The following is a 22,609-nucleotide window of genomic DNA, read 5'->3' as shown; positions in this document are numbered from 1 at the left end:
TTCCTTTCCAGTGGCGGTCCTGAGAGCCAGTTTCATCACAGCGACTGCACTTGAAGATACTTTCAAAGTTCATGAAACTTTCCATATTGACTGACCTTCATGTTTTAAAGTATTGATGGACTGTCGTTTCTCTTTGCTTATTTAACCTTTAAGAAGGCACACACCTTGACATGCATTCCAGGTGACTACCTCATGAAGCTGGTTGAGAGAATGTCAAGACTGTGCAAAGCTGTCAAGGCAAAGGGTGGCTACTTTGAAGAATCTCAAATATAAACATCTTTTTTATTTGTTTAACACTTTTGGTTACTACATGATTCCATGTGTGTTATTTCAGTTTTGATGTCTTCACTATTATTCTACAATGTAGAAAATAGTAAAAATAAAGAAACACTTATTTAGGTTTATTTATCCTTGTAGGTATGGCCAAACTTTTACTGGTACTGCATGTATGCATGTGCATACATATGCATGTAAATAATAGAGAGAGGTCTGCAATTGACCTCAATAGTCCATATGTGGCACTAAGAGCTATGTTGATGTTTCCAGAGAGTGAACAGGGAGACAGCACTAAAATGGAGACCGCTCCCCTGCCTCACTGGAATGGGTTTCATATAGCACTGGATTTAAACCTAAATTAATAGAGTAAAACAGGTTCCGAACCAGTGCAAAGACGAGTCCTTTAATTTGACAAAAATAGATAATTGATCAAATAACAATATAATCTTCCAATGCATTTTACAAGCATTTGTGTGTAGCAGTCCTACCTTGGCATCCATGGTCTGTTTCTGTGTTTCCTCTATCAGGGTCAGGTTACTCAGGTTAGAGGTGTAGATGGGCAGATCCACTGATTGGCTTTTCAAGTGGATGATCTTTATCAATGGTTCTTTCTGCAAAAGAGACAACACAGCCATCTTTAGACTCAAAGAACACATTCACTCAAACATTTAGGTCAAAACTATTTCTGTGAAGAAAACACTCTCAGTGTTCTGTGTATCGTATCACTCAGATTGCGGCCACTTGTTAAAGGCCTTTCTTTGTCAGGATTGTAGGCACATGGGTTTAATCACACTGCTATACAGAGCAGGCAATAAGCTTAACGTACCACAGTACTATAGGCCCTGTAATCTCACCCCAGACAACAGAGATATCAAAGGTGATTTTCAGACTGGGCCCACACATTTCTTTAGCATTAATAAACATTGAGTATACCTGACCATTTAACGTATAATAAAATTGTAAATATCTGTGTTGACGGAGTACAATTGATTAGGGAGATCAGGAAGACACCCTGGCAGCAAACTCACCATGCGTAGTTTTGTCACGATGGTGCTGACAGCTGAATCAATATTCTCTGCTATTTCATCTGCAGCCATCCCAGAGTGGGCCACACAAGCCATGCTAAAACACAAACAATAACATGTTGCAGGAGCCAATGTGTATATAAATGAATGTGCATTACTTGCCATTTTGTGTCAGTTGTAGAGACAGGCTCCAATAGAGAGGGAGATCTGTCTGGATATATTTTGAGTCACTATGGCACCATCATTGCCCATGTCCAACACGGACAGGAGGACAGGGTTTGCTGAGGCGCACTTACTAAGTCAGGGAGCAGGCCTCACCAGCAGCAGCCTTTCTTAGAAATGGAGATTGTTGTTCCCTGGATGGTTCTCTGGATGTCCAAGGCCAGCTTCTTGCTCTGCAGGTTCAATGAATAAGGCTCCCTAAGCAGGGTAGAGAAAACACACACTCCGTTAGATTAGAACTCTGTAAGGGCTAGCTTAAAGGCACATTTAAACTTACAGGTGAAGTCAGATGTTTACATATACTTAGGTTGGAGTGGTTGAAAAATGAGTTTTAAATCACTCCACAAATGTCTTGTTAACTTTAGGGATAGGGGGCAGTATTCGGAAGTTTGGATGAATGAGGTGCCCAAAGTAAACTGCCTGTTACTCAGGCCCAGAGGCTAGGATATGCATATAATTGGTAGTATTGGATAGAAAACACTAAAGTTTACAAAACGGTTAAAATAATGTCTGTGATTATAACAGAACTGATATAGCAGGCGAAAACCTGAGGAGAATCCACCCGGAAAATTTGGTTTTGGAGGTGACACCATTTAAAATGCCTGTCTATGGGGAAATCCTCCCAGATTGCAGTTCCTGGGGCTTCCAGCAGATGTCAGTCTTTAGAAAGAGTTTCAGGCTTGTTTTTTGAAAAATGAGCTAGAATTTGTAGTTTTTCTAAGTGGCTCCCATTTTGGCTGAAGTGTTGTGGCGCGCGTCGGTGAGGGCGCTCACTTCGTTATTTATCTCCGGTAATGAACATACTATTCTCCATCTTATATTTGATCATTTATTTACATATTAGGGTACCTGAGGATTGATTACAAACATTGATTTGTTTGGACGAAGTTTATTGGTAACTTTCGGGATTCATTTGTATGCATTTTGAATGAGGGAAACCGGTGGATTACTGAGTCAAGCGCACCAACTAAACTGACTTTTTGGGGATATAAAGAAGGACTTTATCGAACAAAAGAACCATTTGTTATGTAGCTGGGACCCTTGTGATTGCAACCAGAGGAAGATCTTCAAAGGTGTGTGATTTATTTTATCGCCATTTCTGACTTTCGTGACGCCTCTGCTTGGTTGGAAGATGTTTGTAATGCTTTTGTACGCGGGGCGCTGTCCTCAGATAATCGTATGGTGTGCTTACGCCGTAAATCCTTTTTGAAATCTGACAAAGCGGCTGGATTAACAAGAAGTTAAGCTTTTAAACGATGTAAGACACTTGTATTTTCAGGAATGTTTAATATTACGAATTTTGTATTTCGCGCTCTGCAATTTCACCGGATGTTGGCCAGGTGGGACGCTAGCCCAAAGAGGTTAACAACCTATAGTTTTGGCAAGTCGGTTAGGACATCTACTGTGTGCATGACAAGTAATTTTGCCAACAATTGTTTACTGACAGATTATTTCACTTATAATTCATTGTATCACAATTCCAGTGGGTCAGAAATTCACATACACTAAGTTGACGGTGCCTTTAAACAGCTTGGAAAATTCCAGAAAATTATGTCATGGCGTTAGAAGCTTCTGATAGATAGGCTAATTGACATCATTTGAGTCAATTGGAGGTCTACCTGTGGATGTATTTCAAGGCCTACCTTCAAAATCAGTGCCTCTTTGCTTGACATCATGGGAAAATCAAAAGAAATCAGCCAAGACCTCAGAATAACAAATTGTAGACCTCCACAAGTCTGGTTCATCCTTGGGAGCAATTTCCAAACACCTGATGGTACCACGTTCATCTGTACAAACAATAGTACGCAAGTATAAACACCATGGGACCACGCAGCCGTCATACCGCTCAGGAAGGAGACGCGTTCTGTCTCCTAGAGATTAACGTATTTTGGTGCGAAAAGTGCAAATCAATCCCAGAACAGCAGCTGATGCTGGAGGAAATAGGTACAAAAGTATCTAGATCCACAGTAAAACGAGTCCTACATCGACATTACCTGAAAGGCCGCTCAGCAAGGAAGAAGCCACTGCTCCAAAACCGCCATAAAAAAGCCAGACTACGGTTTGCAACTGCACATGGGGACAAAGATCGTACTTTTTGGAGAAATGTCCTCTGGTCTGATGAAACAAAAATAGAACTGTTCACAAAATAGACGGCACCATGAGGCAGGAAATTTATGTCGATATATTGAAGCAACATCAAGACATCAGTCAGGAAGTTAAAGCTTGGTCGCAAAGGAGTCTTCCAAATGGACAATGAACCCACGCATACTTCCAAAGTTGTGGCAAAATGGCTTAAGGACAACAAAGTCAAATTATTGGAGTGGCCATCACAAAGCCCTGACCTCAATTCTATAGAAAATTTGTGGGCAGAACTGAAAAAGCACGTGCGAGCAAGGAGGCCTACAAACCTGACTCAGTTACACCAGCTCTGTCAGGAGGAATGGGCCAAGATTTATTCAACTTATTGTGGGAAGCTTCTGGAAGGCCACCTGAAACGTTTGACCCAAGTGAAACAATTTAAAGGCAATGCTACCAAATACTAATTGAGTGCATGTAAACTTCTGACACACTGGGACTGCGATGAAAGAAATAAAACGCTGAAATAAATCTCTACTATTATTCTGACAGTTCACATTCTTCAAATAAAGTGGTGATCCTAACTAACCTAAGACAGGGAATTTTTACTAGGATTAAGTGTCAGGAATTGTGAAAAACTGAGTTGAAATGCATTTGGCTAAGGTGCATGTAAACTTCCGACTTCAACTGTATAAGAGGACATGTATTTCAAAACCAGGGAACAGCACTAGGGGCTATGTTGATGTTCCCAGAGAGTGAACAGGGAGTCAGCACAAAATGGATACCGCTCCCCTGCCTCACTGGAATGGGTTTCATATAGCAATGGAGTTAAACCAAAATTCATACCGAGAGTGAACCAGGTTCCGAACCAGTGCAAAGAGTCCTTTGAAATATTTTATTTGATAAAAACAGATCATTGATAAACAATATATTCTACTAACAATATTAAAATGCATTTGGTTGACACTAGCGGGGTATAGACCTCCAGTTTAGCCTTTTTTCTTGGCGTTACTATGGGAACCTCTTCCTCCCCGTCAGCACCAGAGTTCTTTTCTGTAGGCTTCTGTTCTTTCTTTGCAGACTTCTGTTTGCTTGCATTTTTCCTGAAATTTCATAAACAAGACACAGGTATTGATGAGATCCAGCTCTTGCATGTTTATATAAACACACATACACAGTACCAGTCAAAAGTTGACACCTACTCATTCAAGGGTTTTTCTTTATTTTTACTAGACATCAACACTATGAAACACATGGAATCATGTAGTAAAAAGAAGAAGTGTTCAATCAAAATACATTTTAGATTCTTCTAAGTAGCCACCATTTGCCTTGATGACAGCTTTGCACACTCTGGGCTTTCTTTCAACCAGCTTCAGCTGGAATTCTTTTCCAACAGTCTTGAAGGTGTTTCCACATATGCTGAGCACTTGTTGGCTGCTTTTCCTTCACTCTGCAGTCCAACTCATCCCAAACCATCTCAAATTGGGTTGAGGCTCCATCTTGGTCAAATAGCCCTTACACAGCCTGGAGGTCTGTTGGTCATTGTCTTGTTGAAAAACAAATGATGTCACAATAAGCCCAAACCAGATGGGATGGCATATCGCTTGCAGAATGCTGTGGTAGCCATACTGGTTAAGTGTGCCTTGAATTCTAAATAAATCAGTGTCACCAGCAAACCACCCCACACCTCCTCGTCCGTGCTTCACGGTGGGAACCACACACGCGGCGATCCGTTCACCTACTCTGCATCTCACAAAGACAACGGCGGTTGGAAATAAAAATCACCTATTTGGACTGACCAAAGGACTTCCATTGCTCGTGTTTCTTGGCCAAATAAACTCTCTTCTTATTGGTGCCCTTTAGTAGTGGTTTCTTTGCAGCAATTTGAACAGTTGATGTTGAGATGTATCTGTTGCTTGAACTCTGAAGCATTTATTTGGGCAGCAATCCGAGGTGCAGTTAACTCTCATGAACTTATCCTCTGCAGCTGAGGTACCTATGGGTCTTCCTTTCCAGTGGCGGTCCTGAGAGCCAGTTTCATCACAGCGACTGCACTTGAAGATACTTTCAAAGTTCATGAAACTTTCCATATTGACTGACCTTCATGTTTTAAAGTATTGATGGACTGTCGTTTCTCTTTGCTTATTTAACCTTTAAGAAGGCACACACCTTGACATGCATTCCAGGTGACTACCTCATGAAGCTGGTTGAGAGAATGTCAAGACTGTGCAAAGCTGTCAAGGCAAAGGGTGGCTACTTTGAAGAATCTCAAATATAAACATCTTTTTTATTTGTTTAACACTTTTGGTTACTACATGATTCCATGTGTGTTATTTCAGTTTTGATGTCTTCACTATTATTCTACAATGTAGAAAATAGTAAAAATAAAGAAACACTTATTTAGGTTTATTTATCCTTGTAGGTATGGCCAAACTTTTACTGGTACTGCATGTATGCATGTGCATACATATGCATGTAAATAATAGAGAGAGGTCTGCAATTGACCTCAATAGTCCATATGTGGCACTAAGAGCTATGTTGATGTTTCCAGAGAGTGAACAGGGAGACAGCACTAAAATGGAGACCGCTCCCCTGCCTCACTGGAATGGGTTTCATATAGCACTGGATTTAAACCTAAATTAATAGAGTAAAACAGGTTCCGAACCAGTGCAAAGACGAGTCCTTTAATTTGACAAAAATAGATAATTGATCAAATAACAATATAATCTTCCAATGCATTTTACAAGCATTTGTGTGTAGCAGTCCTACCTTGGCATCCATGGTCTGTTTCTGTGTTTCCTCTATCAGGGTCAGGTTACTCAGGTTAGAGGTGTAGATGGGCAGATCCACTGATTGGCTTTTCAAGTGGATGATCTTTATCAATGGTTCTTTCTGCAAAAGAGACAACACAGCCATCTTTAGACTCAAAGAACACATTCACTCAAACATTTAGGTCAAAACTATTTCTGTGAAGAAAACACTCTCAGTGTTCTGTGTATCGTATCACTCAGATTGCGGCCACTTGTTAAAGGCCTTTCTTTGTCAGGATTGTAGGCACATGGGTTTAATCACACTGCTATACAGAGCAGGCAATAAGCTTAACGTACCACAGTACTATAGGCCCTGTAATCTCACCCCAGACAACAGAGATATCAAAGGTGATTTTCAGACTGGGCCCACACATTTCTTTAGCATTAATAAACATTGAGTATACCTGACCATTTAACGTATAATAAAATTGTAAATATCTGTGTTGACGGAGTACAATTGATTAGGGAGATCAGGAAGACACCCTGGCAGCAAACTCACCATGCGTAGTTTTGTCACGATGGTGCTGACAGCTGAATCAATATTCTCTGCTATTTCATCTGCAGCCATCCCAGAGTGGGCCACACAAGCCATGCTAAAACACAAACAATAACATGTTGCAGGAGCCAATGTGTATATAAATGAATGTGCATTACTTGCCATTTTGTGTCAGTTGTAGAGACAGGCTCCAATAGAGAGGGAGATCTGTCTGGATATATTTTGAGTCACTATGGCACCATCATTGCCCATGTCCAACACGGACAGGAGGACAGGGTTTGCTGAGGCGCACTTACTAAGTCAGGGAGCAGGCCTCACCAGCAGCAGCCTTTCTTAGAAATGGAGATTGTTGTTCCCTGGATGGTTCTCTGGATGTCCAAGGCCAGCTTCTTGCTCTGCAGGTTCAATGAATAAGGCTCCCTAAGCAGGGTAGAGAAAACACACACTCCGTTAGATTAGAACTCTGTAAGGGCTAGCTTAAAGGCACATTTAAACTTACAGGTGAAGTCAGATGTTTACATATACTTAGGTTGGAGTGGTTGAAAAATGAGTTTTAAATCACTCCACAAATGTCTTGTTAACTTTAGGGATAGGGGGCAGTATTCGGAAGTTTGGATGAATGAGGTGCCCAAAGTAAACTGCCTGTTACTCAGGCCCAGAGGCTAGGATATGCATATAATTGGTAGTATTGGATAGAAAACACTAAAGTTTACAAAACGGTTAAAATAATGTCTGTGATTATAACAGAACTGATATAGCAGGCGAAAACCTGAGGAGAATCCACCCGGAAAATTTGGTTTTGGAGGTGACACCATTTAAAATGCCTGTCTATGGGGAAATCCTCCCAGATTGCAGTTCCTGGGGCTTCCAGCAGATGTCAGTCTTTAGAAAGAGTTTCAGGCTTGTTTTTTGAAAAATGAGCTAGAATTTGTAGTTTTTCTAAGTGGCTCCCATTTTGGCTGAAGTGTTGTGGCGCGCGTCGGTGAGGGCGCTCACTTCGTTATTTATCTCCGGTAATGAACATACTATTCTCCATCTTATATTTGATCATTTATTTACATATTAGGGTACCTGAGGATTGATTACAAACATTGATTTGTTTGGACGAAGTTTATTGGTAACTTTCGGGATTCATTTGTATGCATTTTGAATGAGGGAAACCGGTGGATTACTGAGTCAAGCGCACCAACTAAACTGACTTTTTGGGGATATAAAGAAGGACTTTATCGAACAAAAGAACCATTTGTTATGTAGCTGGGACCCTTGTGATTGCAACCAGAGGAAGATCTTCAAAGGTGTGTGATTTATTTTATCGCCATTTCTGACTTTCGTGACGCCTCTGCTTGGTTGGAAGATGTTTGTAATGCTTTTGTACGCGGGGCGCTGTCCTCAGATAATCGTATGGTGTGCTTACGCCGTAAATCCTTTTTGAAATCTGACAAAGCGGCTGGATTAACAAGAAGTTAAGCTTTTAAACGATGTAAGACACTTGTATTTTCAGGAATGTTTAATATTACGAATTTTGTATTTCGCGCTCTGCAATTTCACCGGATGTTGGCCAGGTGGGACGCTAGCCCAAAGAGGTTAACAACCTATAGTTTTGGCAAGTCGGTTAGGACATCTACTGTGTGCATGACAAGTAATTTTGCCAACAATTGTTTACTGACAGATTATTTCACTTATAATTCATTGTATCACAATTCCAGTGGGTCAGAAATTCACATACACTAAGTTGACGGTGCCTTTAAACAGCTTGGAAAATTCCAGAAAATTATGTCATGGCGTTAGAAGCTTCTGATAGATAGGCTAATTGACATCATTTGAGTCAATTGGAGGTCTACCTGTGGATGTATTTCAAGGCCTACCTTCAAAATCAGTGCCTCTTTGCTTGACATCATGGGAAAATCAAAAGAAATCAGCCAAGACCTCAGAATAACAAATTGTAGACCTCCACAAGTCTGGTTCATCCTTGGGAGCAATTTCCAAACACCTGATGGTACCACGTTCATCTGTACAAACAATAGTACGCAAGTATAAACACCATGGGACCACGCAGCCGTCATACCGCTCAGGAAGGAGACGCGTTCTGTCTCCTAGAGATTAACGTATTTTGGTGCGAAAAGTGCAAATCAATCCCAGAACAGCAGCTGATGCTGGAGGAAATAGGTACAAAAGTATCTAGATCCACAGTAAAACGAGTCCTACATCGACATTACCTGAAAGGCCGCTCAGCAAGGAAGAAGCCACTGCTCCAAAACCGCCATAAAAAAGCCAGACTACGGTTTGCAACTGCACATGGGGACAAAGATCGTACTTTTTGGAGAAATGTCCTCTGGTCTGATGAAACAAAAATAGAACTGTTCACAAAATAGACGGCACCATGAGGCAGGAAATTTATGTCGATATATTGAAGCAACATCAAGACATCAGTCAGGAAGTTAAAGCTTGGTCGCAAAGGAGTCTTCCAAATGGACAATGAACCCACGCATACTTCCAAAGTTGTGGCAAAATGGCTTAAGGACAACAAAGTCAAATTATTGGAGTGGCCATCACAAAGCCCTGACCTCAATTCTATAGAAAATTTGTGGGCAGAACTGAAAAAGCACGTGCGAGCAAGGAGGCCTACAAACCTGACTCAGTTACACCAGCTCTGTCAGGAGGAATGGGCCAAGATTTATTCAACTTATTGTGGGAAGCTTCTGGAAGGCCACCTGAAACGTTTGACCCAAGTGAAACAATTTAAAGGCAATGCTACCAAATACTAATTGAGTGCATGTAAACTTCTGACACACTGGGACTGCGATGAAAGAAATAAAACGCTGAAATAAATCTCTACTATTATTCTGACAGTTCACATTCTTCAAATAAAGTGGTGATCCTAACTAACCTAAGACAGGGAATTTTTACTAGGATTAAGTGTCAGGAATTGTGAAAAACTGAGTTGAAATGCATTTGGCTAAGGTGCATGTAAACTTCCGACTTCAACTGTATAAGAGGACATGTATTTCAAAACCAGGGAACAGCACTAGGGGCTATGTTGATGTTCCCAGAGAGTGAACAGGGAGTCAGCACAAAATGGATACCGCTCCCCTGCCTCACTGGAATGGGTTTCATATAGCAATGGAGTTAAACCAAAATTCATACCGAGAGTGAACCAGGTTCCGAACCAGTGCAAAGAGTCCTTTGAAATATTTTATTTGATAAAAACAGATCATTGATAAACAATATATTCTACTAACAATATTAAAATGCATTTGGTTGACACTAGCGGGGTATAGACCTCCAGTTTAGCCTTTTTTCTTGGCGTTACTATGGGAACCTCTTCCTCCCCGTCAGCACCAGAGTTCTTTTCTGTAGGCTTCTGTTCTTTCTTTGCAGACTTCTGTTTGCTTGCATTTTTCCTGAAATTTCATAAACAAGACACAGGTATTGATGAGATCCAGCTCTTGCATGTTTATATAAACACACATACACAGTACCAGTCAAAAGTTGACACCTACTCATTCAAGGGTTTTTCTTTATTTTTACTAGACATCAACACTATGAAACACATGGAATCATGTAGTAAAAAGAAGAAGTGTTCAATCAAAATACATTTTAGATTCTTCTAAGTAGCCACCATTTGCCTTGATGACAGCTTTGCACACTCTGGGCTTTCTTTCAACCAGCTTCAGCTGGAATTCTTTTCCAACAGTCTTGAAGGTGTTTCCACATATGCTGAGCACTTGTTGGCTGCTTTTCCTTCACTCTGCAGTCCAACTCATCCCAAACCATCTCAAATTGGGTTGAGGCTCCATCTTGGTCAAATAGCCCTTACACAGCCTGGAGGTCTGTTGGTCATTGTCTTGTTGAAAAACAAATGATGTCCCAATAAGCCCAAACCAGATGGGATGGCATATCGCTTGCAGAATGCTGTGGTAGCCATACTGGTTAAGTGTGCCTTGAATTCTAAATAAATCAGTGTCACCAGCAAACCACCCCACACCTCCTCGTCCGTGCTTCACGGTGGGAACCACACACGCGGCGATCCGTTCACCTACTCTGCATCTCACAAAGACAACGGTGGTTGGAAATAAAAATCACCTATTTGGACTGACCAAAGGACTTCCATTGCTCGTGTTTCTTGGCCAAATAAACTCTCTTCTTATTGGTGCCCTTTAGTAGTGGTTTCTTTGCAGCAATTTGAACAGTTGATGTTGAGATGTATCTGTTGCTTGAACTCTGAAGCATTTATTTGGGCAGCAATCCGAGGTGCAGTTAACTCTCATGAACTTATCCTCTGCAGCTGAGGTACCTATGGGTCTTCCTTTCCAGTGGCGGTCCTGAGAGCCAGTTTCATCACAGCGACTGCACTTGAAGATACTTTCAAAGTTCATGAAACTTTCCATATTGACTGACCTTCATGTTTTAAAGTATTGATGGACTGTCGTTTCTCTTTGCTTATTTAACCTTTAAGAAGGCACACACCTTGACATGCATTCCAGGTGACTACCTCATGAAGCTGGTTGAGAGAATGTCAAGACTGTGCAAAGCTGTCAAGGCAAAGGGTGGCTACTTTGAAGAATCTCAAATATAACATCTTTTTTATTTGTTTAACACTTTTGGTTACTACATGATTCCATGTGTGTTATTTCAGTTTTGATGTCTTCACTATTATTCTACAATGTAGAAAATAGTAAAAATAAAGAAACACTTATTTAGGTTTATTTATCCTTGTAGGTATGGCCAAACTTTTACTGGTACTGCATGTATGCATGTGCATACATATGCATGTAAATAATAGAGAGAGGTCTGCAATTGACCTCAATAGTCCATATGTGGCACTAAGAGCTATGTTGATGTTTCCAGAGAGTGAACAGGGAGACAGCACTAAAATGGAGACCGCTCCCCTGCCTCACTGGAATGGGTTTCATATAGCACTGGATTTAAACCTAAATTAATAGAGTAAAACAGGTTCCGAACCAGTGCAAAGACGAGTCCTTTAATTTGACAAAAATAGATAATTGATCAAATAACAATATAATCTTCCAATGCATTTTACAAGCATTTGTGTGTAGCAGTCCTACCTTGGCATCCATGGCAGCCATGGTCTGTTTCTGTGTTTCCTCTATCAGGGTCAGGTTACTCAGGTTAGAGGTGTAGATGGGCAGATCCACTGATTGGCTTTTCAAGTGGATGATCTTTATCAATGGTTCTTTCTGCAAAAGAGACAACACAGCCATCTTTAGACTCAAAGAACACATTCACTCAAACATTTAGGTCAAAACTATTTCTGTGAAGAAAACATTCTCAGTGTTCTGTGTATCGTATCACTCAGATTGCGGCCACTTGTTAAAGGCCTTTCTTTGTCAGGATTGTAGGCACATGGGTTTAATCACACTGCTATACGGAGCAGGCAATAAGCTTAACGTACCACAGTACTATAGGCCCTGTAATCTCACCCCAGACAACAGAGATATCAAAGGTGATTTTCAGACTGGGCCCACACATTTCTTTAGCATTAATAAACATTGAGTATACCTGACCATTTAACGTATAATAAAATTGTAAATATCTGTGTTGACGGAGTACAATTGATTAGGGAGATCAGGAAGACACCCTGGCAGCAAACTCACCATGCGTAGTTTTGTCACGATGGTGCTGACAGCTGAATCAATATTCTCTGCTATTTCATCTGCAGCCATCCCAGAGTGGGCCACACAAGCCATGCTAAAACACAAACAATAACATGTTGCAGGAGCCAATGTGTATATAAATGAATGTGCATTACTTGCCATTTTGTGTCAGTTGTAGAGACAGGCTCCAATAGAGAGGGAGATCTGTCTGGATATATTTTGAGTCACTATGGCACCATCATTGCCCATGTCCAACACGGACAGGAGGACAGGGTTTGCTGAGGCGCACTTACTAAGTCAGGGAGCAGGCCTCACCAGCAGCAGCCTTTCTTAGAACTGGAGATTGTTGTTCCCTGGATGGTTCTCTGGATGTCCAAGGCCAGCTTCTTGCTCTGCAGGTTCAATGAATAAGGCTCCCTAAGCAGGGTAGAGAAAACACACACTCCGTTAGATTAGAACTCTGTAAGGGCTAGCTTAAAGGCACATTTAAACTTACAGGTGAAGTCAGATGTTTACATATACTTAGGTTGGAGTGGTTGAAAAATGAGTTTTAAATCACTCCACAAATGTCTTGTTAACTTTAGGGATAGGGGGCAGTATTCGGAAGTTTGGATGAATGAGGTGCCCAAAGTAAACTGCCTGTTACTCAGGCCCAGAGGCTAGGATATGCATATAATTGGTAGTATTGGATAGAAAACACTAAAGTTTACAAAACGGTTAAAATAATGTCTGTGATTATAACAGAACTGATATAGCAGGCGAAAACCTGAGGAGAATCCACCCGGAAAATTTGGTTTTGGAGGTGACACCATGTAAAATGCCTGTCTATGGGGAAATCCTCCCAGATTGCAGTTCCTGGGGCTTCCAGCAGATGTCAGTCTTTAGAAAGAGTTTCAGGCTTGTTTTTTGAAAAATGAGCTAGAATTTGTAGTTTTTCTAAGTGGCTCCCATTTTGGCTGAAGTGTTGTGGCGCGCGTCGGTGAGGGCGCTCACTTCGTTATTTATCTCCGGTAATGAACATACTATTCTCCATCTTATATTTGATCATTTATTTACATATTAGGGTACCTGAGGATTGATTACAAACATTGATTTGTTTGGACGAAGTTTATTGGTAACTTTCGGGATTCATTTGTATGCATTTTGAATGAGGGAAACCGGTGGATTACTGAGTCAAGCGCACCAACTAAACTGACTTTTTGGGGATATAAAGAAGGACTTTATCGAACAAAAGAACCATTTGTTATGTAGCTGGGACCCTTGTGATTGCAACCAGAGGAAGATCTTCAAAGGTGTGTGATTTATTTTATCGCCATTTCTGACTTTCGTGACGCCTCTGCTTGGTTGGAAGATGTTTGTAATGCTTTTGTACGCGGGGCGCTGTCCTCAGATAATCGTATGGTGTGCTTACGCCGTAAATCCTTTTTGAAATCTGACAAAGCGGCTGGATTAACAAGAAGTTAAGCTTTTAAACGATGTAAGACACTTGTATTTTCAGGAATGTTTAATATTACGAATTTTGTATTTCGCGCTCTGCAATTTCACCGGATGTTGGCCAGGTGGGACGCTAGCCCAAAGAGGTTAACAACCTATAGTTTTGGCAAGTCGGTTAGGACATCTACTGTGTGCATGACAAGTAATTTTGCCAACAATTGTTTACTGACAGATTATTTCACTTATAATTCATTGTATCACAATTCCAGTGGGTCAGAAATTCACATACACTAAGTTGACGGTGCCTTTAAACAGCTTGGAAAATTCCAGAAAATTATGTCATGGCGTTAGAAGCTTCTGATAGATAGGCTAATTGACATCATTTGAGTCAATTGGAGGTCTACCTGTGGATGTATTTCAAGGCCTACCTTCAAAATCAGTGCCTCTTTGCTTGACATCATGGGAAAATCAAAAGAAATCAGCCAAGACCTCAGAATAACAAATTGTAGACCTCCACAAGTCTGGTTCATCCTTGGGAGCAATTTCCAAACACCTGATGGTACCACGTTCATCTGTACAAACAATAGTACGCAAGTATAAACACCATGGGACCACGCAGCCGTCATACCGCTCAGGAAGGAGACGCGTTCTGTCTCCTAGAGATTAACGTATTTTGGTGCGAAAAGTGCAAATCAATCCCAGAACAGCAGCTGATGCTGGAGGAAATAGGTACAAAAGTATCTAGATCCACAGTAAAACGAGTCCTACATCGACATTACCTGAAAGGCCGCTCAGCAAGGAAGAAGCCACTGCTCCAAAACCGCCATAAAAAAGCCAGACTACGGTTTGCAACTGCACATGGGGACAAAGATCGTACTTTTTGGAGAAATGTCCTCTGGTCTGATGAAACAAAAATAGAACTGTTCACAAAATAGACGGCACCATGAGGCAGGAAATTTATGTCGATATATTGAAGCAACATCAAGACATCAGTCAGGAAGTTAAAGCTTGGTCGCAAAGGAGTCTTCCAAATGGACAATGAACCCACGCATACTTCCAAAGTTGTGGCAAAATGGCTTAAGGACAACAAAGTCAAATTATTGGAGTGGCCATCACAAAGCCCTGACCTCAATTCTATAGAAAATTTGTGGGCAGAACTGAAAAAGCACGTGCGAGCAAGGAGGCCTACAAACCTGACTCAGTTACACCAGCTCTGTCAGGAGGAATGGGCCAAGATTTATTCAACTTATTGTGGGAAGCTTCTGGAAGGCCACCTGAAACGTTTGACCCAAGTGAAACAATTTAAAGGCAATGCTACCAAATACTAATTGAGTGCATGTAAACTTCTGACACACTGGGACTGCGATGAAAGAAATAAAACGCTGAAATAAATCTCTACTATTATTCTGACAGTTCACATTCTTCAAATAAAGTGGTGATCCTAACTAACCTAAGACAGGGAATTTTTACTAGGATTAAGTGTCAGGAATTGTGAAAAACTGAGTTGAAATGCATTTGGCTAAGGTGCATGTAAACTTCCGACTTCAACTGTATAAGAGGACATGTATTTCAAAACCAGGGAACAGCACTAGGGGCTATGTTGATGTTCCCAGAGAGTGAACAGGGAGTCAGCACAAAATGGATACCGCTCCCCTGCCTCACTGGAATGGGTTTCATATAGCAATGGAGTTAAACCAAAATTCATACCGAGAGTGAACCAGGTTCCGAACCAGTGCAAAGAGTCCTTTGAAATATTTTATTTGATAAAAACAGATCATTGATAAACAATATATTCTACTAACAATATTAAAATGCATTTGGTTGACACTAGCGGGGTATAGACCTCCAGTTTAGCCTTTTTTCTTGGCGTTACTATGGGAACCTCTTCCTCCCCGTCAGCACCAGAGTTCTTTTCTGTAGGCTTCTGTTCTTTCTTTGCAGACTTCTGTTTGCTTGCATTTTTCCTGAAATTTCATAAACAAGACACAGGTATTGATGAGATCCAGCTCTTGCATGTTTATATAAACACACATACACAGTACCAGTCAAAAGTTGACACCTACTCATTCAAGGGTTTTTCTTTATTTTTACTAGACATCAACACTATGAAACACATGGAATCATGTAGTAAAAAGAAGAAGTGTTCAATCAAAATACATTTTAGATTCTTCTAAGTAGCCACCATTTGCCTTGATGACAGCTTTGCACACTCTGGGCTTTCTTTCAACCAGCTTCAGCTGGAATTCTTTTCCAACAGTCTTGAAGGTGTTTCCACATATGCTGAGCACTTGTTGGCTGCTTTTCCTTCACTCTGCAGTCCAACTCATCCCAAACCATCTCAAATTGGGTTGAGGCTCCATCTTGGTCAAATAGCCCTTACACAGCCTGGAGGTCTGTTGGTCATTGTCTTGTTGAAAAACAAATGATGTCCCAATAAGCCCAAACCAGATGGGATGGCATATCGCTTGCAGAATGCTGTGGTAGCCATACTGGTTAAGTGTGCCTTGAATTCTAAATAAATCAGTGTCACCAGCAAACCACCCCACACCTCCTCGTCCGTGCTTCACGGTGGGAACCACACACGCGGCGATCCGTTCACCTACTCTGCATCTCACAAAGACAACGGCGGTTGGAAATAAAAATCACCTATTTGGACTGACCAAAGGACTTCCATTGCTCGTGTTTCTTGGCCAAATAAAGTCTCTTCTTATTGGTGCCCTTTAGTAGTGGTTTCTTTGCAGCAATTTGAACAGTTGATGTTGAGATGTATCTGTTGCTTGAACTCTGAAGCATTTATTTGGGCAGCAATCCGAGGTGCAGTTAACTCTCATGAACTTATCCTCTGCAGCTGAGGTACCTATGGGTCTTCCTTTCCAGTGGCGGTCCTGAGAGCCAGTTTCATCACAGCGACTGCACTTGAAGATACTTTCAAAGTTCATGAAACTTTCCATATTGACTGACCTTCATGTTTTAAAGTATTGATGGACTGTCGTTTCTCTTTGCTTATTTAACCTTTAAGAAGGCACACACCTTGACATGCATTCCAGGTGACTACCTCATGAAGCTGGTTGAGAGAATGTCAAGACTGTGCAAAGCTGTCAAGGCAAAGGGTGGCTACTTTGAAGAATCTCAAATATAACATCTTTTTTATTTGTTTAACACTTTTGGTTACTACATGATTCCATGTGTGTTATTTCAGTTTTGATGTCGTCACTATTATTCTACAATGTAGAAAATAGTAAAAATAAAGAAACACTTATTTAGGTTTATTTATCCTTGTAGGTATGGCCAAACTTTTACTGGTACTGCATGTATGCATGTGCATACATATGCATGTAAATAATAGAGAGAGGTCTGCAATTGACCTCAATAGTCCATATGTGGCACTAAGAGCTATGTTGATGTTTCCAGAGAGTGAACAGGGAGACAGCACTAAAATGGAGACCGCTCCCCTGCCTCACTGGAATGGGTTTCATATAGCACTGGATTTAAACCTAAATTAATAGAGTAAAACAGGTTCCGAACCAGTGCAAAGACGAGTCCTTTAATTTGACAAAAATAGATAATTGATCAAATAACAATATAATCTTCCAATGCATTTTACAAGCATTTGTGTGTAGCAGTCCTACCTTGGCATCCATGGCAGCCATGGTCTGTTTCTGTGTTTCCTCTATCAGGGTCAGGTTACTCAGGTTAGAGGTGTAGATGGGCAGATCCACTGATTGGCTTTTCAAGTGGATGATCTTTATCAATGGTTCTTTCTGCAAAAGAGACAACACAGCCATCTTTAGACTCAAAGAACACATTCACTCAAACATTTAGGTCAAAACTATTTCTGTGAAGAAAACATTCTCAGTGTTCTGTGTATCGTATCACTCAGATTGCGGCCACTTGTTAAAGGCCTTTCTTTGTCAGGATTGTAGGCACATGGGTTTAATCACACTGCTATACAGAGCAGGCAATAAGCTTAACGTACCACAGTACTATAGGCCCTGTAATCTCACCCCAGACAACAGAGATATCAAAGGTGATTTTCAGACTGGGCCCACACATTTCTTTAGCATTAATAAACATTGAGTATACCTGACCATTTAACGTATAATAAAATTGTAAATATCTGTGTTGACGGAGTACAATTGATTAGGGAGATCAGGAAGACACCCTGGCAGCAAACTCACCATGCGTAGTTTTGTCACGATGGTGCTGACAGCTGAATCAATATTCTCTGCTATTTCATCTGCAGCCATCCCAGAGTGGGCCACACAAGCCATGCTAAAACACAAACAATAACATGTTGCAGGAGCCAATGTGTATATAAATGAATGTGCATTACTTGCCATTTTGTGTCAGTTGTAGAGACAGGCTCCAATAGAGAGGGAGATCTGTCTGGATATATTTTGAGTCACTATGGCACCATCATTGCCCATGTCCAACACGGACAGGAGGACAGGGTTTGCTGAGGCGCACTTACTAAGTCAGGGAGCAGGCCTCACCAGCAGCAGCCTTTCTTAGAACTGGAGATTGTTGTTCCCTGGATGGTTCTCTGGATGTCCAAGGCCAGCTTCTTGCTCTGCAGGTTCAATGAATAAGGCTCCCTAAGCAGGGTAGAGAAAACACACACTCCGTTAGATTAGAACTCTGTAAGGGCTAGCTTAAAGGCACATTTAAACTTACAGGTGAAGTCAGATGTTTACATATACTTAGGTTGGAGTGGTTGAAAAATGAGTTTTAAATCACTCCACAAATGTCTTGTTAACTTTAGGGATAGGGGGCAGTATTCGGAAGTTTGGATGAATGAGGTGCCCAAAGTAAACTGCCTGTTACTCAGGCCCAGAGGCTAGGATATGCATATAATTGGTAGTATTGGATAGAAAACACTAAAGTTTACAAAACGGTTAAAATAATGTCTGTGATTATAACAGAACTGATATAGCAGGCGAAAACCTGAGGAGAATCCACCCGGAAAATTTGGTTTTGGAGGTGACACCATGTAAAATGCCTGTCTATGGGGAAATCCTCCCAGATTGCAGTTCCTGGGGCTTCCAGCAGATGTCAGTCTTTAGAAAGAGTTTCAGGCTTGTTTTTTGAAAAATGAGCTAGAATTTGTAGTTTTTCTAAGTGGCTCCCATTTTGGCTGAAGTGTTGTGGCGCGCGTCGGTGAGGGCGCTCACTTCGTTATTTATCTCCGGTAATGAACATACTATTCTCCATCTTATATTTGATCATTTATTTACATATTAGGGTACCTGAGGATTGATTACAAACATTGATTTGTTTGGACGAAGTTTATTGGTAACTTTCGGGATTCATTTGTATGCATTTTGAATGAGGGAAACCGGTGGATTACTGAGTCAAGCGCACCAACTAAACTGACTTTTTGGGGATATAAAGAAGGACTTTATCGAACAAAAGAACCATTTGTTATGTAGCTGGGACCCTTGTGATTGCAACCAGAGGAAGATCTTCAAAGGTGTGTGATTTATTTTATCGCCATTTCTGACTTTCGTGACGCCTCTGCTTGGTTGGAAGATGTTTGTAATGCTTTTGTACGCGGGGCGCTGTCCTCAGATAATCGTATGGTGTGCTTACGCCGTAAATCCTTTTTGAAATCTGACAAAGCGGCTGGATTAACAAGAAGTTAAGCTTTTAAACGATGTAAGACACTTGTATTTTCAGGAATGTTTAATATTACGAATTTTGTATTTCGCGCTCTGCAATTTCACCGGATGTTGGCCAGGTGGGACGCTAGCCCAAAGAGGTTAACAACCTATAGTTTTGGCAAGTCGGTTAGGACATCTACTGTGTGCATGACAAGTAATTTTGCCAACAATTGTTTACTGACAGATTATTTCACTTATAATTCATTGTATCACAATTCCAGTGGGTCAGAAATTCACATACACTAAGTTGACGGTGCCTTTAAACAGCTTGGAAAATTCCAGAAAATTATGTCATGGCGTTAGAAGCTTCTGATAGATAGGCTAATTGACATCATTTGAGTCAATTGGAGGTCTACCTGTGGATGTATTTCAAGGCCTACCTTCAAAATCAGTGCCTCTTTGCTTGACATCATGGGAAAATCAAAAGAAATCAGCCAAGACCTCAGAATAACAAATTGTAGACCTCCACAAGTCTGGTTCATCCTTGGGAGCAATTTCCAAACACCTGATGGTACCACGTTCATCTGTACAAACAATAGTACGCAAGTATAAACACCATGGGACCACGCAGCCGTCATACCGCTCAGGAAGGAGACGCGTTCTGTCTCCTAGAGATTAACGTATTTTGGTGCGAAAAGTGCAAATCAATCCCAGAACAGCAGCTGATGCTGGAGGAAATAGGTACAAAAGTATCTAGATCCACAGTAAAACGAGTCCTACATCGACATTACCTGAAAGGCCGCTCAGCAAGGAAGAAGCCACTGCTCCAAAACCGCCATAAAAAAGCCAGACTACGGTTTGCAACTGCACATGGGGACAAAGATCGTACTTTTTGGAGAAATGTCCTCTGGTCTGATGAAACAAAAATAGAACTGTTCACAAAATAGACGGCACCATGAGGCAGGAAATTTATGTCGATATATTGAAGCAACATCAAGACATCAGTCAGGAAGTTAAAGCTTGGTCGCAAAGGAGTCTTCCAAATGGACAATGAACCCACGCATACTTCCAAAGTTGTGGCAAAATGGCTTAAGGACAACAAAGTCAAATTATTGGAGTGGCCATCACAAAGCCCTGACCTCAATTCTATAGAAAATTTGTGGGCAGAACTGAAAAAGCACGTGCGAGCAAGGAGGCCTACAAACCTGACTCAGTTACACCAGCTCTGTCAGGAGGAATGGGCCAAGATTTATTCAACTTATTGTGGGAAGCTTCTGGAAGGCCACCTGAAACGTTTGACCCAAGTGAAACAATTTAAAGGCAATGCTACCAAATACTAATTGAGTGCATGTAAACTTCTGACACACTGGGACTGCGATGAAAGAAATAAAACGCTGAAATAAATCTCTACTATTATTCTGACAGTTCACATTCTTCAAATAAAGTGGTGATCCTAACTAACCTAAGACAGGGAATTTTTACTAGGATTAAGTGTCAGGAATTGTGAAAAACTGAGTTGAAATGCATTTGGCTAAGGTGCATGTAAACTTCCGACTTCAACTGTATAAGAGGACATGTATTTCAAAACCAGGGAACAGCACTAGGGGCTATGTTGATGTTCCCAGAGAGTGAACAGGGAGTCAGCACAAAATGGATACCGCTCCCCTGCCTCACTGGAATGGGTTTCATATAGCAATGGAGTTAAACCAAAATTCATACCGAGAGTGAACCAGGTTCCGAACCAGTGCAAAGAGTCCTTTGAAATATTTTATTTGATAAAAACAGATCATTGATAAACAATATATTCTACTAACAATATTAAAATGCATTTGGTTGACACTAGCGGGGTATAGACCTCCAGTTTAGCCTTTTTTCTTGGCGTTACTATGGGAACCTCTTCCTCCCCGTCAGCACCAGAGTTCTTTTCTGTAGGCTTCTGTTCTTTCTTTGCAGACTTCTGTTTGCTTGCATTTTTCCTGAAATTTCATAAACAAGACACAGGTATTGATGAGATCCAGCTCTTGCATGTTTATATAAACACACATACACAGTACCAGTCAAAAGTTGACACCTACTCATTCAAGGGTTTTTCTTTATTTTTACTAGACATCAACACTATGAAACACATGGAATCATGTAGTAAAAAGAAGAAGTGTTCAATCAAAATACATTTTAGATTCTTCTAAGTAGCCACCATTTGCCTTGATGACAGCTTTGCACACTCTGGGCTTTCTTTCAACCAGCTTCAGCTGGAATTCTTTTCCAACAGTCTTGAAGGTGTTTCCACATATGCTGAGCACTTGTTGGCTGCTTTTCCTTCACTCTGCAGTCCAACTCATCCCAAACCATCTCAAATTGGGTTGAGGCTCCATCTTGGTCAAATAGCCCTTACACAGCCTGGAGGTCTGTTGGTCATTGTCTTGTTGAAAAACAAATGATGTCCCAATAAGCCCAAACCAGATGGGATGGCATATCGCTTGCAGAATGCTGTGGTAGCCATACTGGTTAAGTGTGCCTTGAATTCTAAATAAATCAGTGTCACCAGCAAACCACCCCACACCTCCTCGTCCGTGCTTCACGGTGGGAACCACACACGCGGCGATCCGTTCACCTACTCTGCATCTCACAAAGACAACGGCGGTTGGAAATAAAAATCACCTATTTGGACTGACCAAAGGACTTCCATTGCTCGTGTTTCTTGGCCAAATAAAGTCTCTTCTTATTGGTGCCCTTTAGTAGTGGTTTCTTTGCAGCAATTTGAACAGTTGATGTTGAGATGTATCTGTTGCTTGAACTCTGAAGCATTTATTTGGGCAGCAATCCGAGGTGCAGTTAACTCTCATGAACTTATCCTCTGCAGCTGAGGTACCTATGGGTCTTCCTTTCCAGTGGCGGTCCTGAGAGCCAGTTTCATCACAGCGACTGCACTTGAAGATACTTTCAAAGTTCATGAAACTTTCCATATTGACTGACCTTCATGTTTTAAAGTATTGATGGACTGTCGTTTCTCTTTGCTTATTTAACCTTTAAGAAGGCACACACCTTGACATGCATT

General features: G+C 41.1%; 1 protein-coding gene and 4 non-coding genes across 7 annotated transcripts; all 5 read right to left on the bottom strand.

Annotated features, from left to right (window-relative positions):
* Positions 1-1,041: 1,041 nt before the first annotated feature.
* Positions 1,042-1,169, bottom strand: LOC123739321 (small nucleolar RNA ACA64). The gene has a single exon (XR_006767664.2). It is a non-coding gene; the product is annotated as a small nucleolar RNA ACA64 (small nucleolar RNA).
* A 135-nt stretch (positions 1,170-1,304) lies between these two features.
* LOC123739316 (uncharacterized) lies at positions 1,305-15,741 on the bottom strand. 3 transcript variants are annotated; one of them, XM_082970379.1, is made up of 11 exons: positions 15,148-15,741; positions 12,814-12,937; positions 12,521-12,614; positions 11,972-12,103; positions 10,145-10,306; positions 7,224-7,325; positions 6,909-7,002; positions 6,369-6,491; positions 4,582-4,702; positions 1,598-1,721; positions 1,305-1,398 (listed from the first exon to the last, which is right to left on the bottom strand). In XM_082970379.1, exons 4-9 carry the CDS (start codon positions 11,977-11,979, stop codon positions 4,634-4,636), a joined length of 558 nt encoding a protein of 185 aa, XP_082826505.1. In that variant the 5' UTR covers positions 11,980-12,103; positions 12,521-12,614; positions 12,814-12,937; positions 15,148-15,741; the 3' UTR covers positions 1,305-1,398; positions 1,598-1,721; positions 4,582-4,633. The 3 variants fall into 3 exon arrangements, with proteins under 3 accessions (XP_082826505.1, XP_082826507.1, XP_082826506.1); XM_082970381.1 differs by lacking the exon at positions 15,148-15,741 and having other exon boundaries at positions 4,541-4,702; XM_082970380.1 differs by lacking the exon at positions 15,148-15,741 and having other exon boundaries at positions 1,620-1,721.
* On the bottom strand, positions 6,646-6,773 carry LOC123739317 (small nucleolar RNA ACA64). Its single transcript, XR_006767661.1, has one exon. It is a non-coding gene; the product is annotated as a small nucleolar RNA ACA64 (small nucleolar RNA).
* On the bottom strand, positions 12,258-12,385 carry LOC123739320 (small nucleolar RNA ACA64). Its single transcript, XR_006767663.2, has one exon. It is a non-coding gene; the product is annotated as a small nucleolar RNA ACA64 (small nucleolar RNA).
* Positions 15,742-17,869: 2,128 nt separating the features above from the next.
* LOC123739319 (small nucleolar RNA ACA64) lies at positions 17,870-17,997 on the bottom strand. Its single transcript, XR_006767662.2, has one exon. It is a non-coding gene; the product is annotated as a small nucleolar RNA ACA64 (small nucleolar RNA).
* Between the last annotated feature and the right edge of the window lie 4,612 nt (positions 17,998-22,609).

Source organism: Salmo salar, chromosome 28 (assembly GCF_965601325.2).
Source record: "Salmo salar chromosome 28, fSalSal1, whole genome shotgun sequence".
In the NCBI taxonomy this organism is placed as follows: Eukaryota; Metazoa; Chordata; class Actinopteri; order Salmoniformes; family Salmonidae; genus Salmo; species Salmo salar.
Note: the sequence above shows the minus strand (reverse complement) of the source record. Positions and strands in the feature narration are given on the sequence as shown.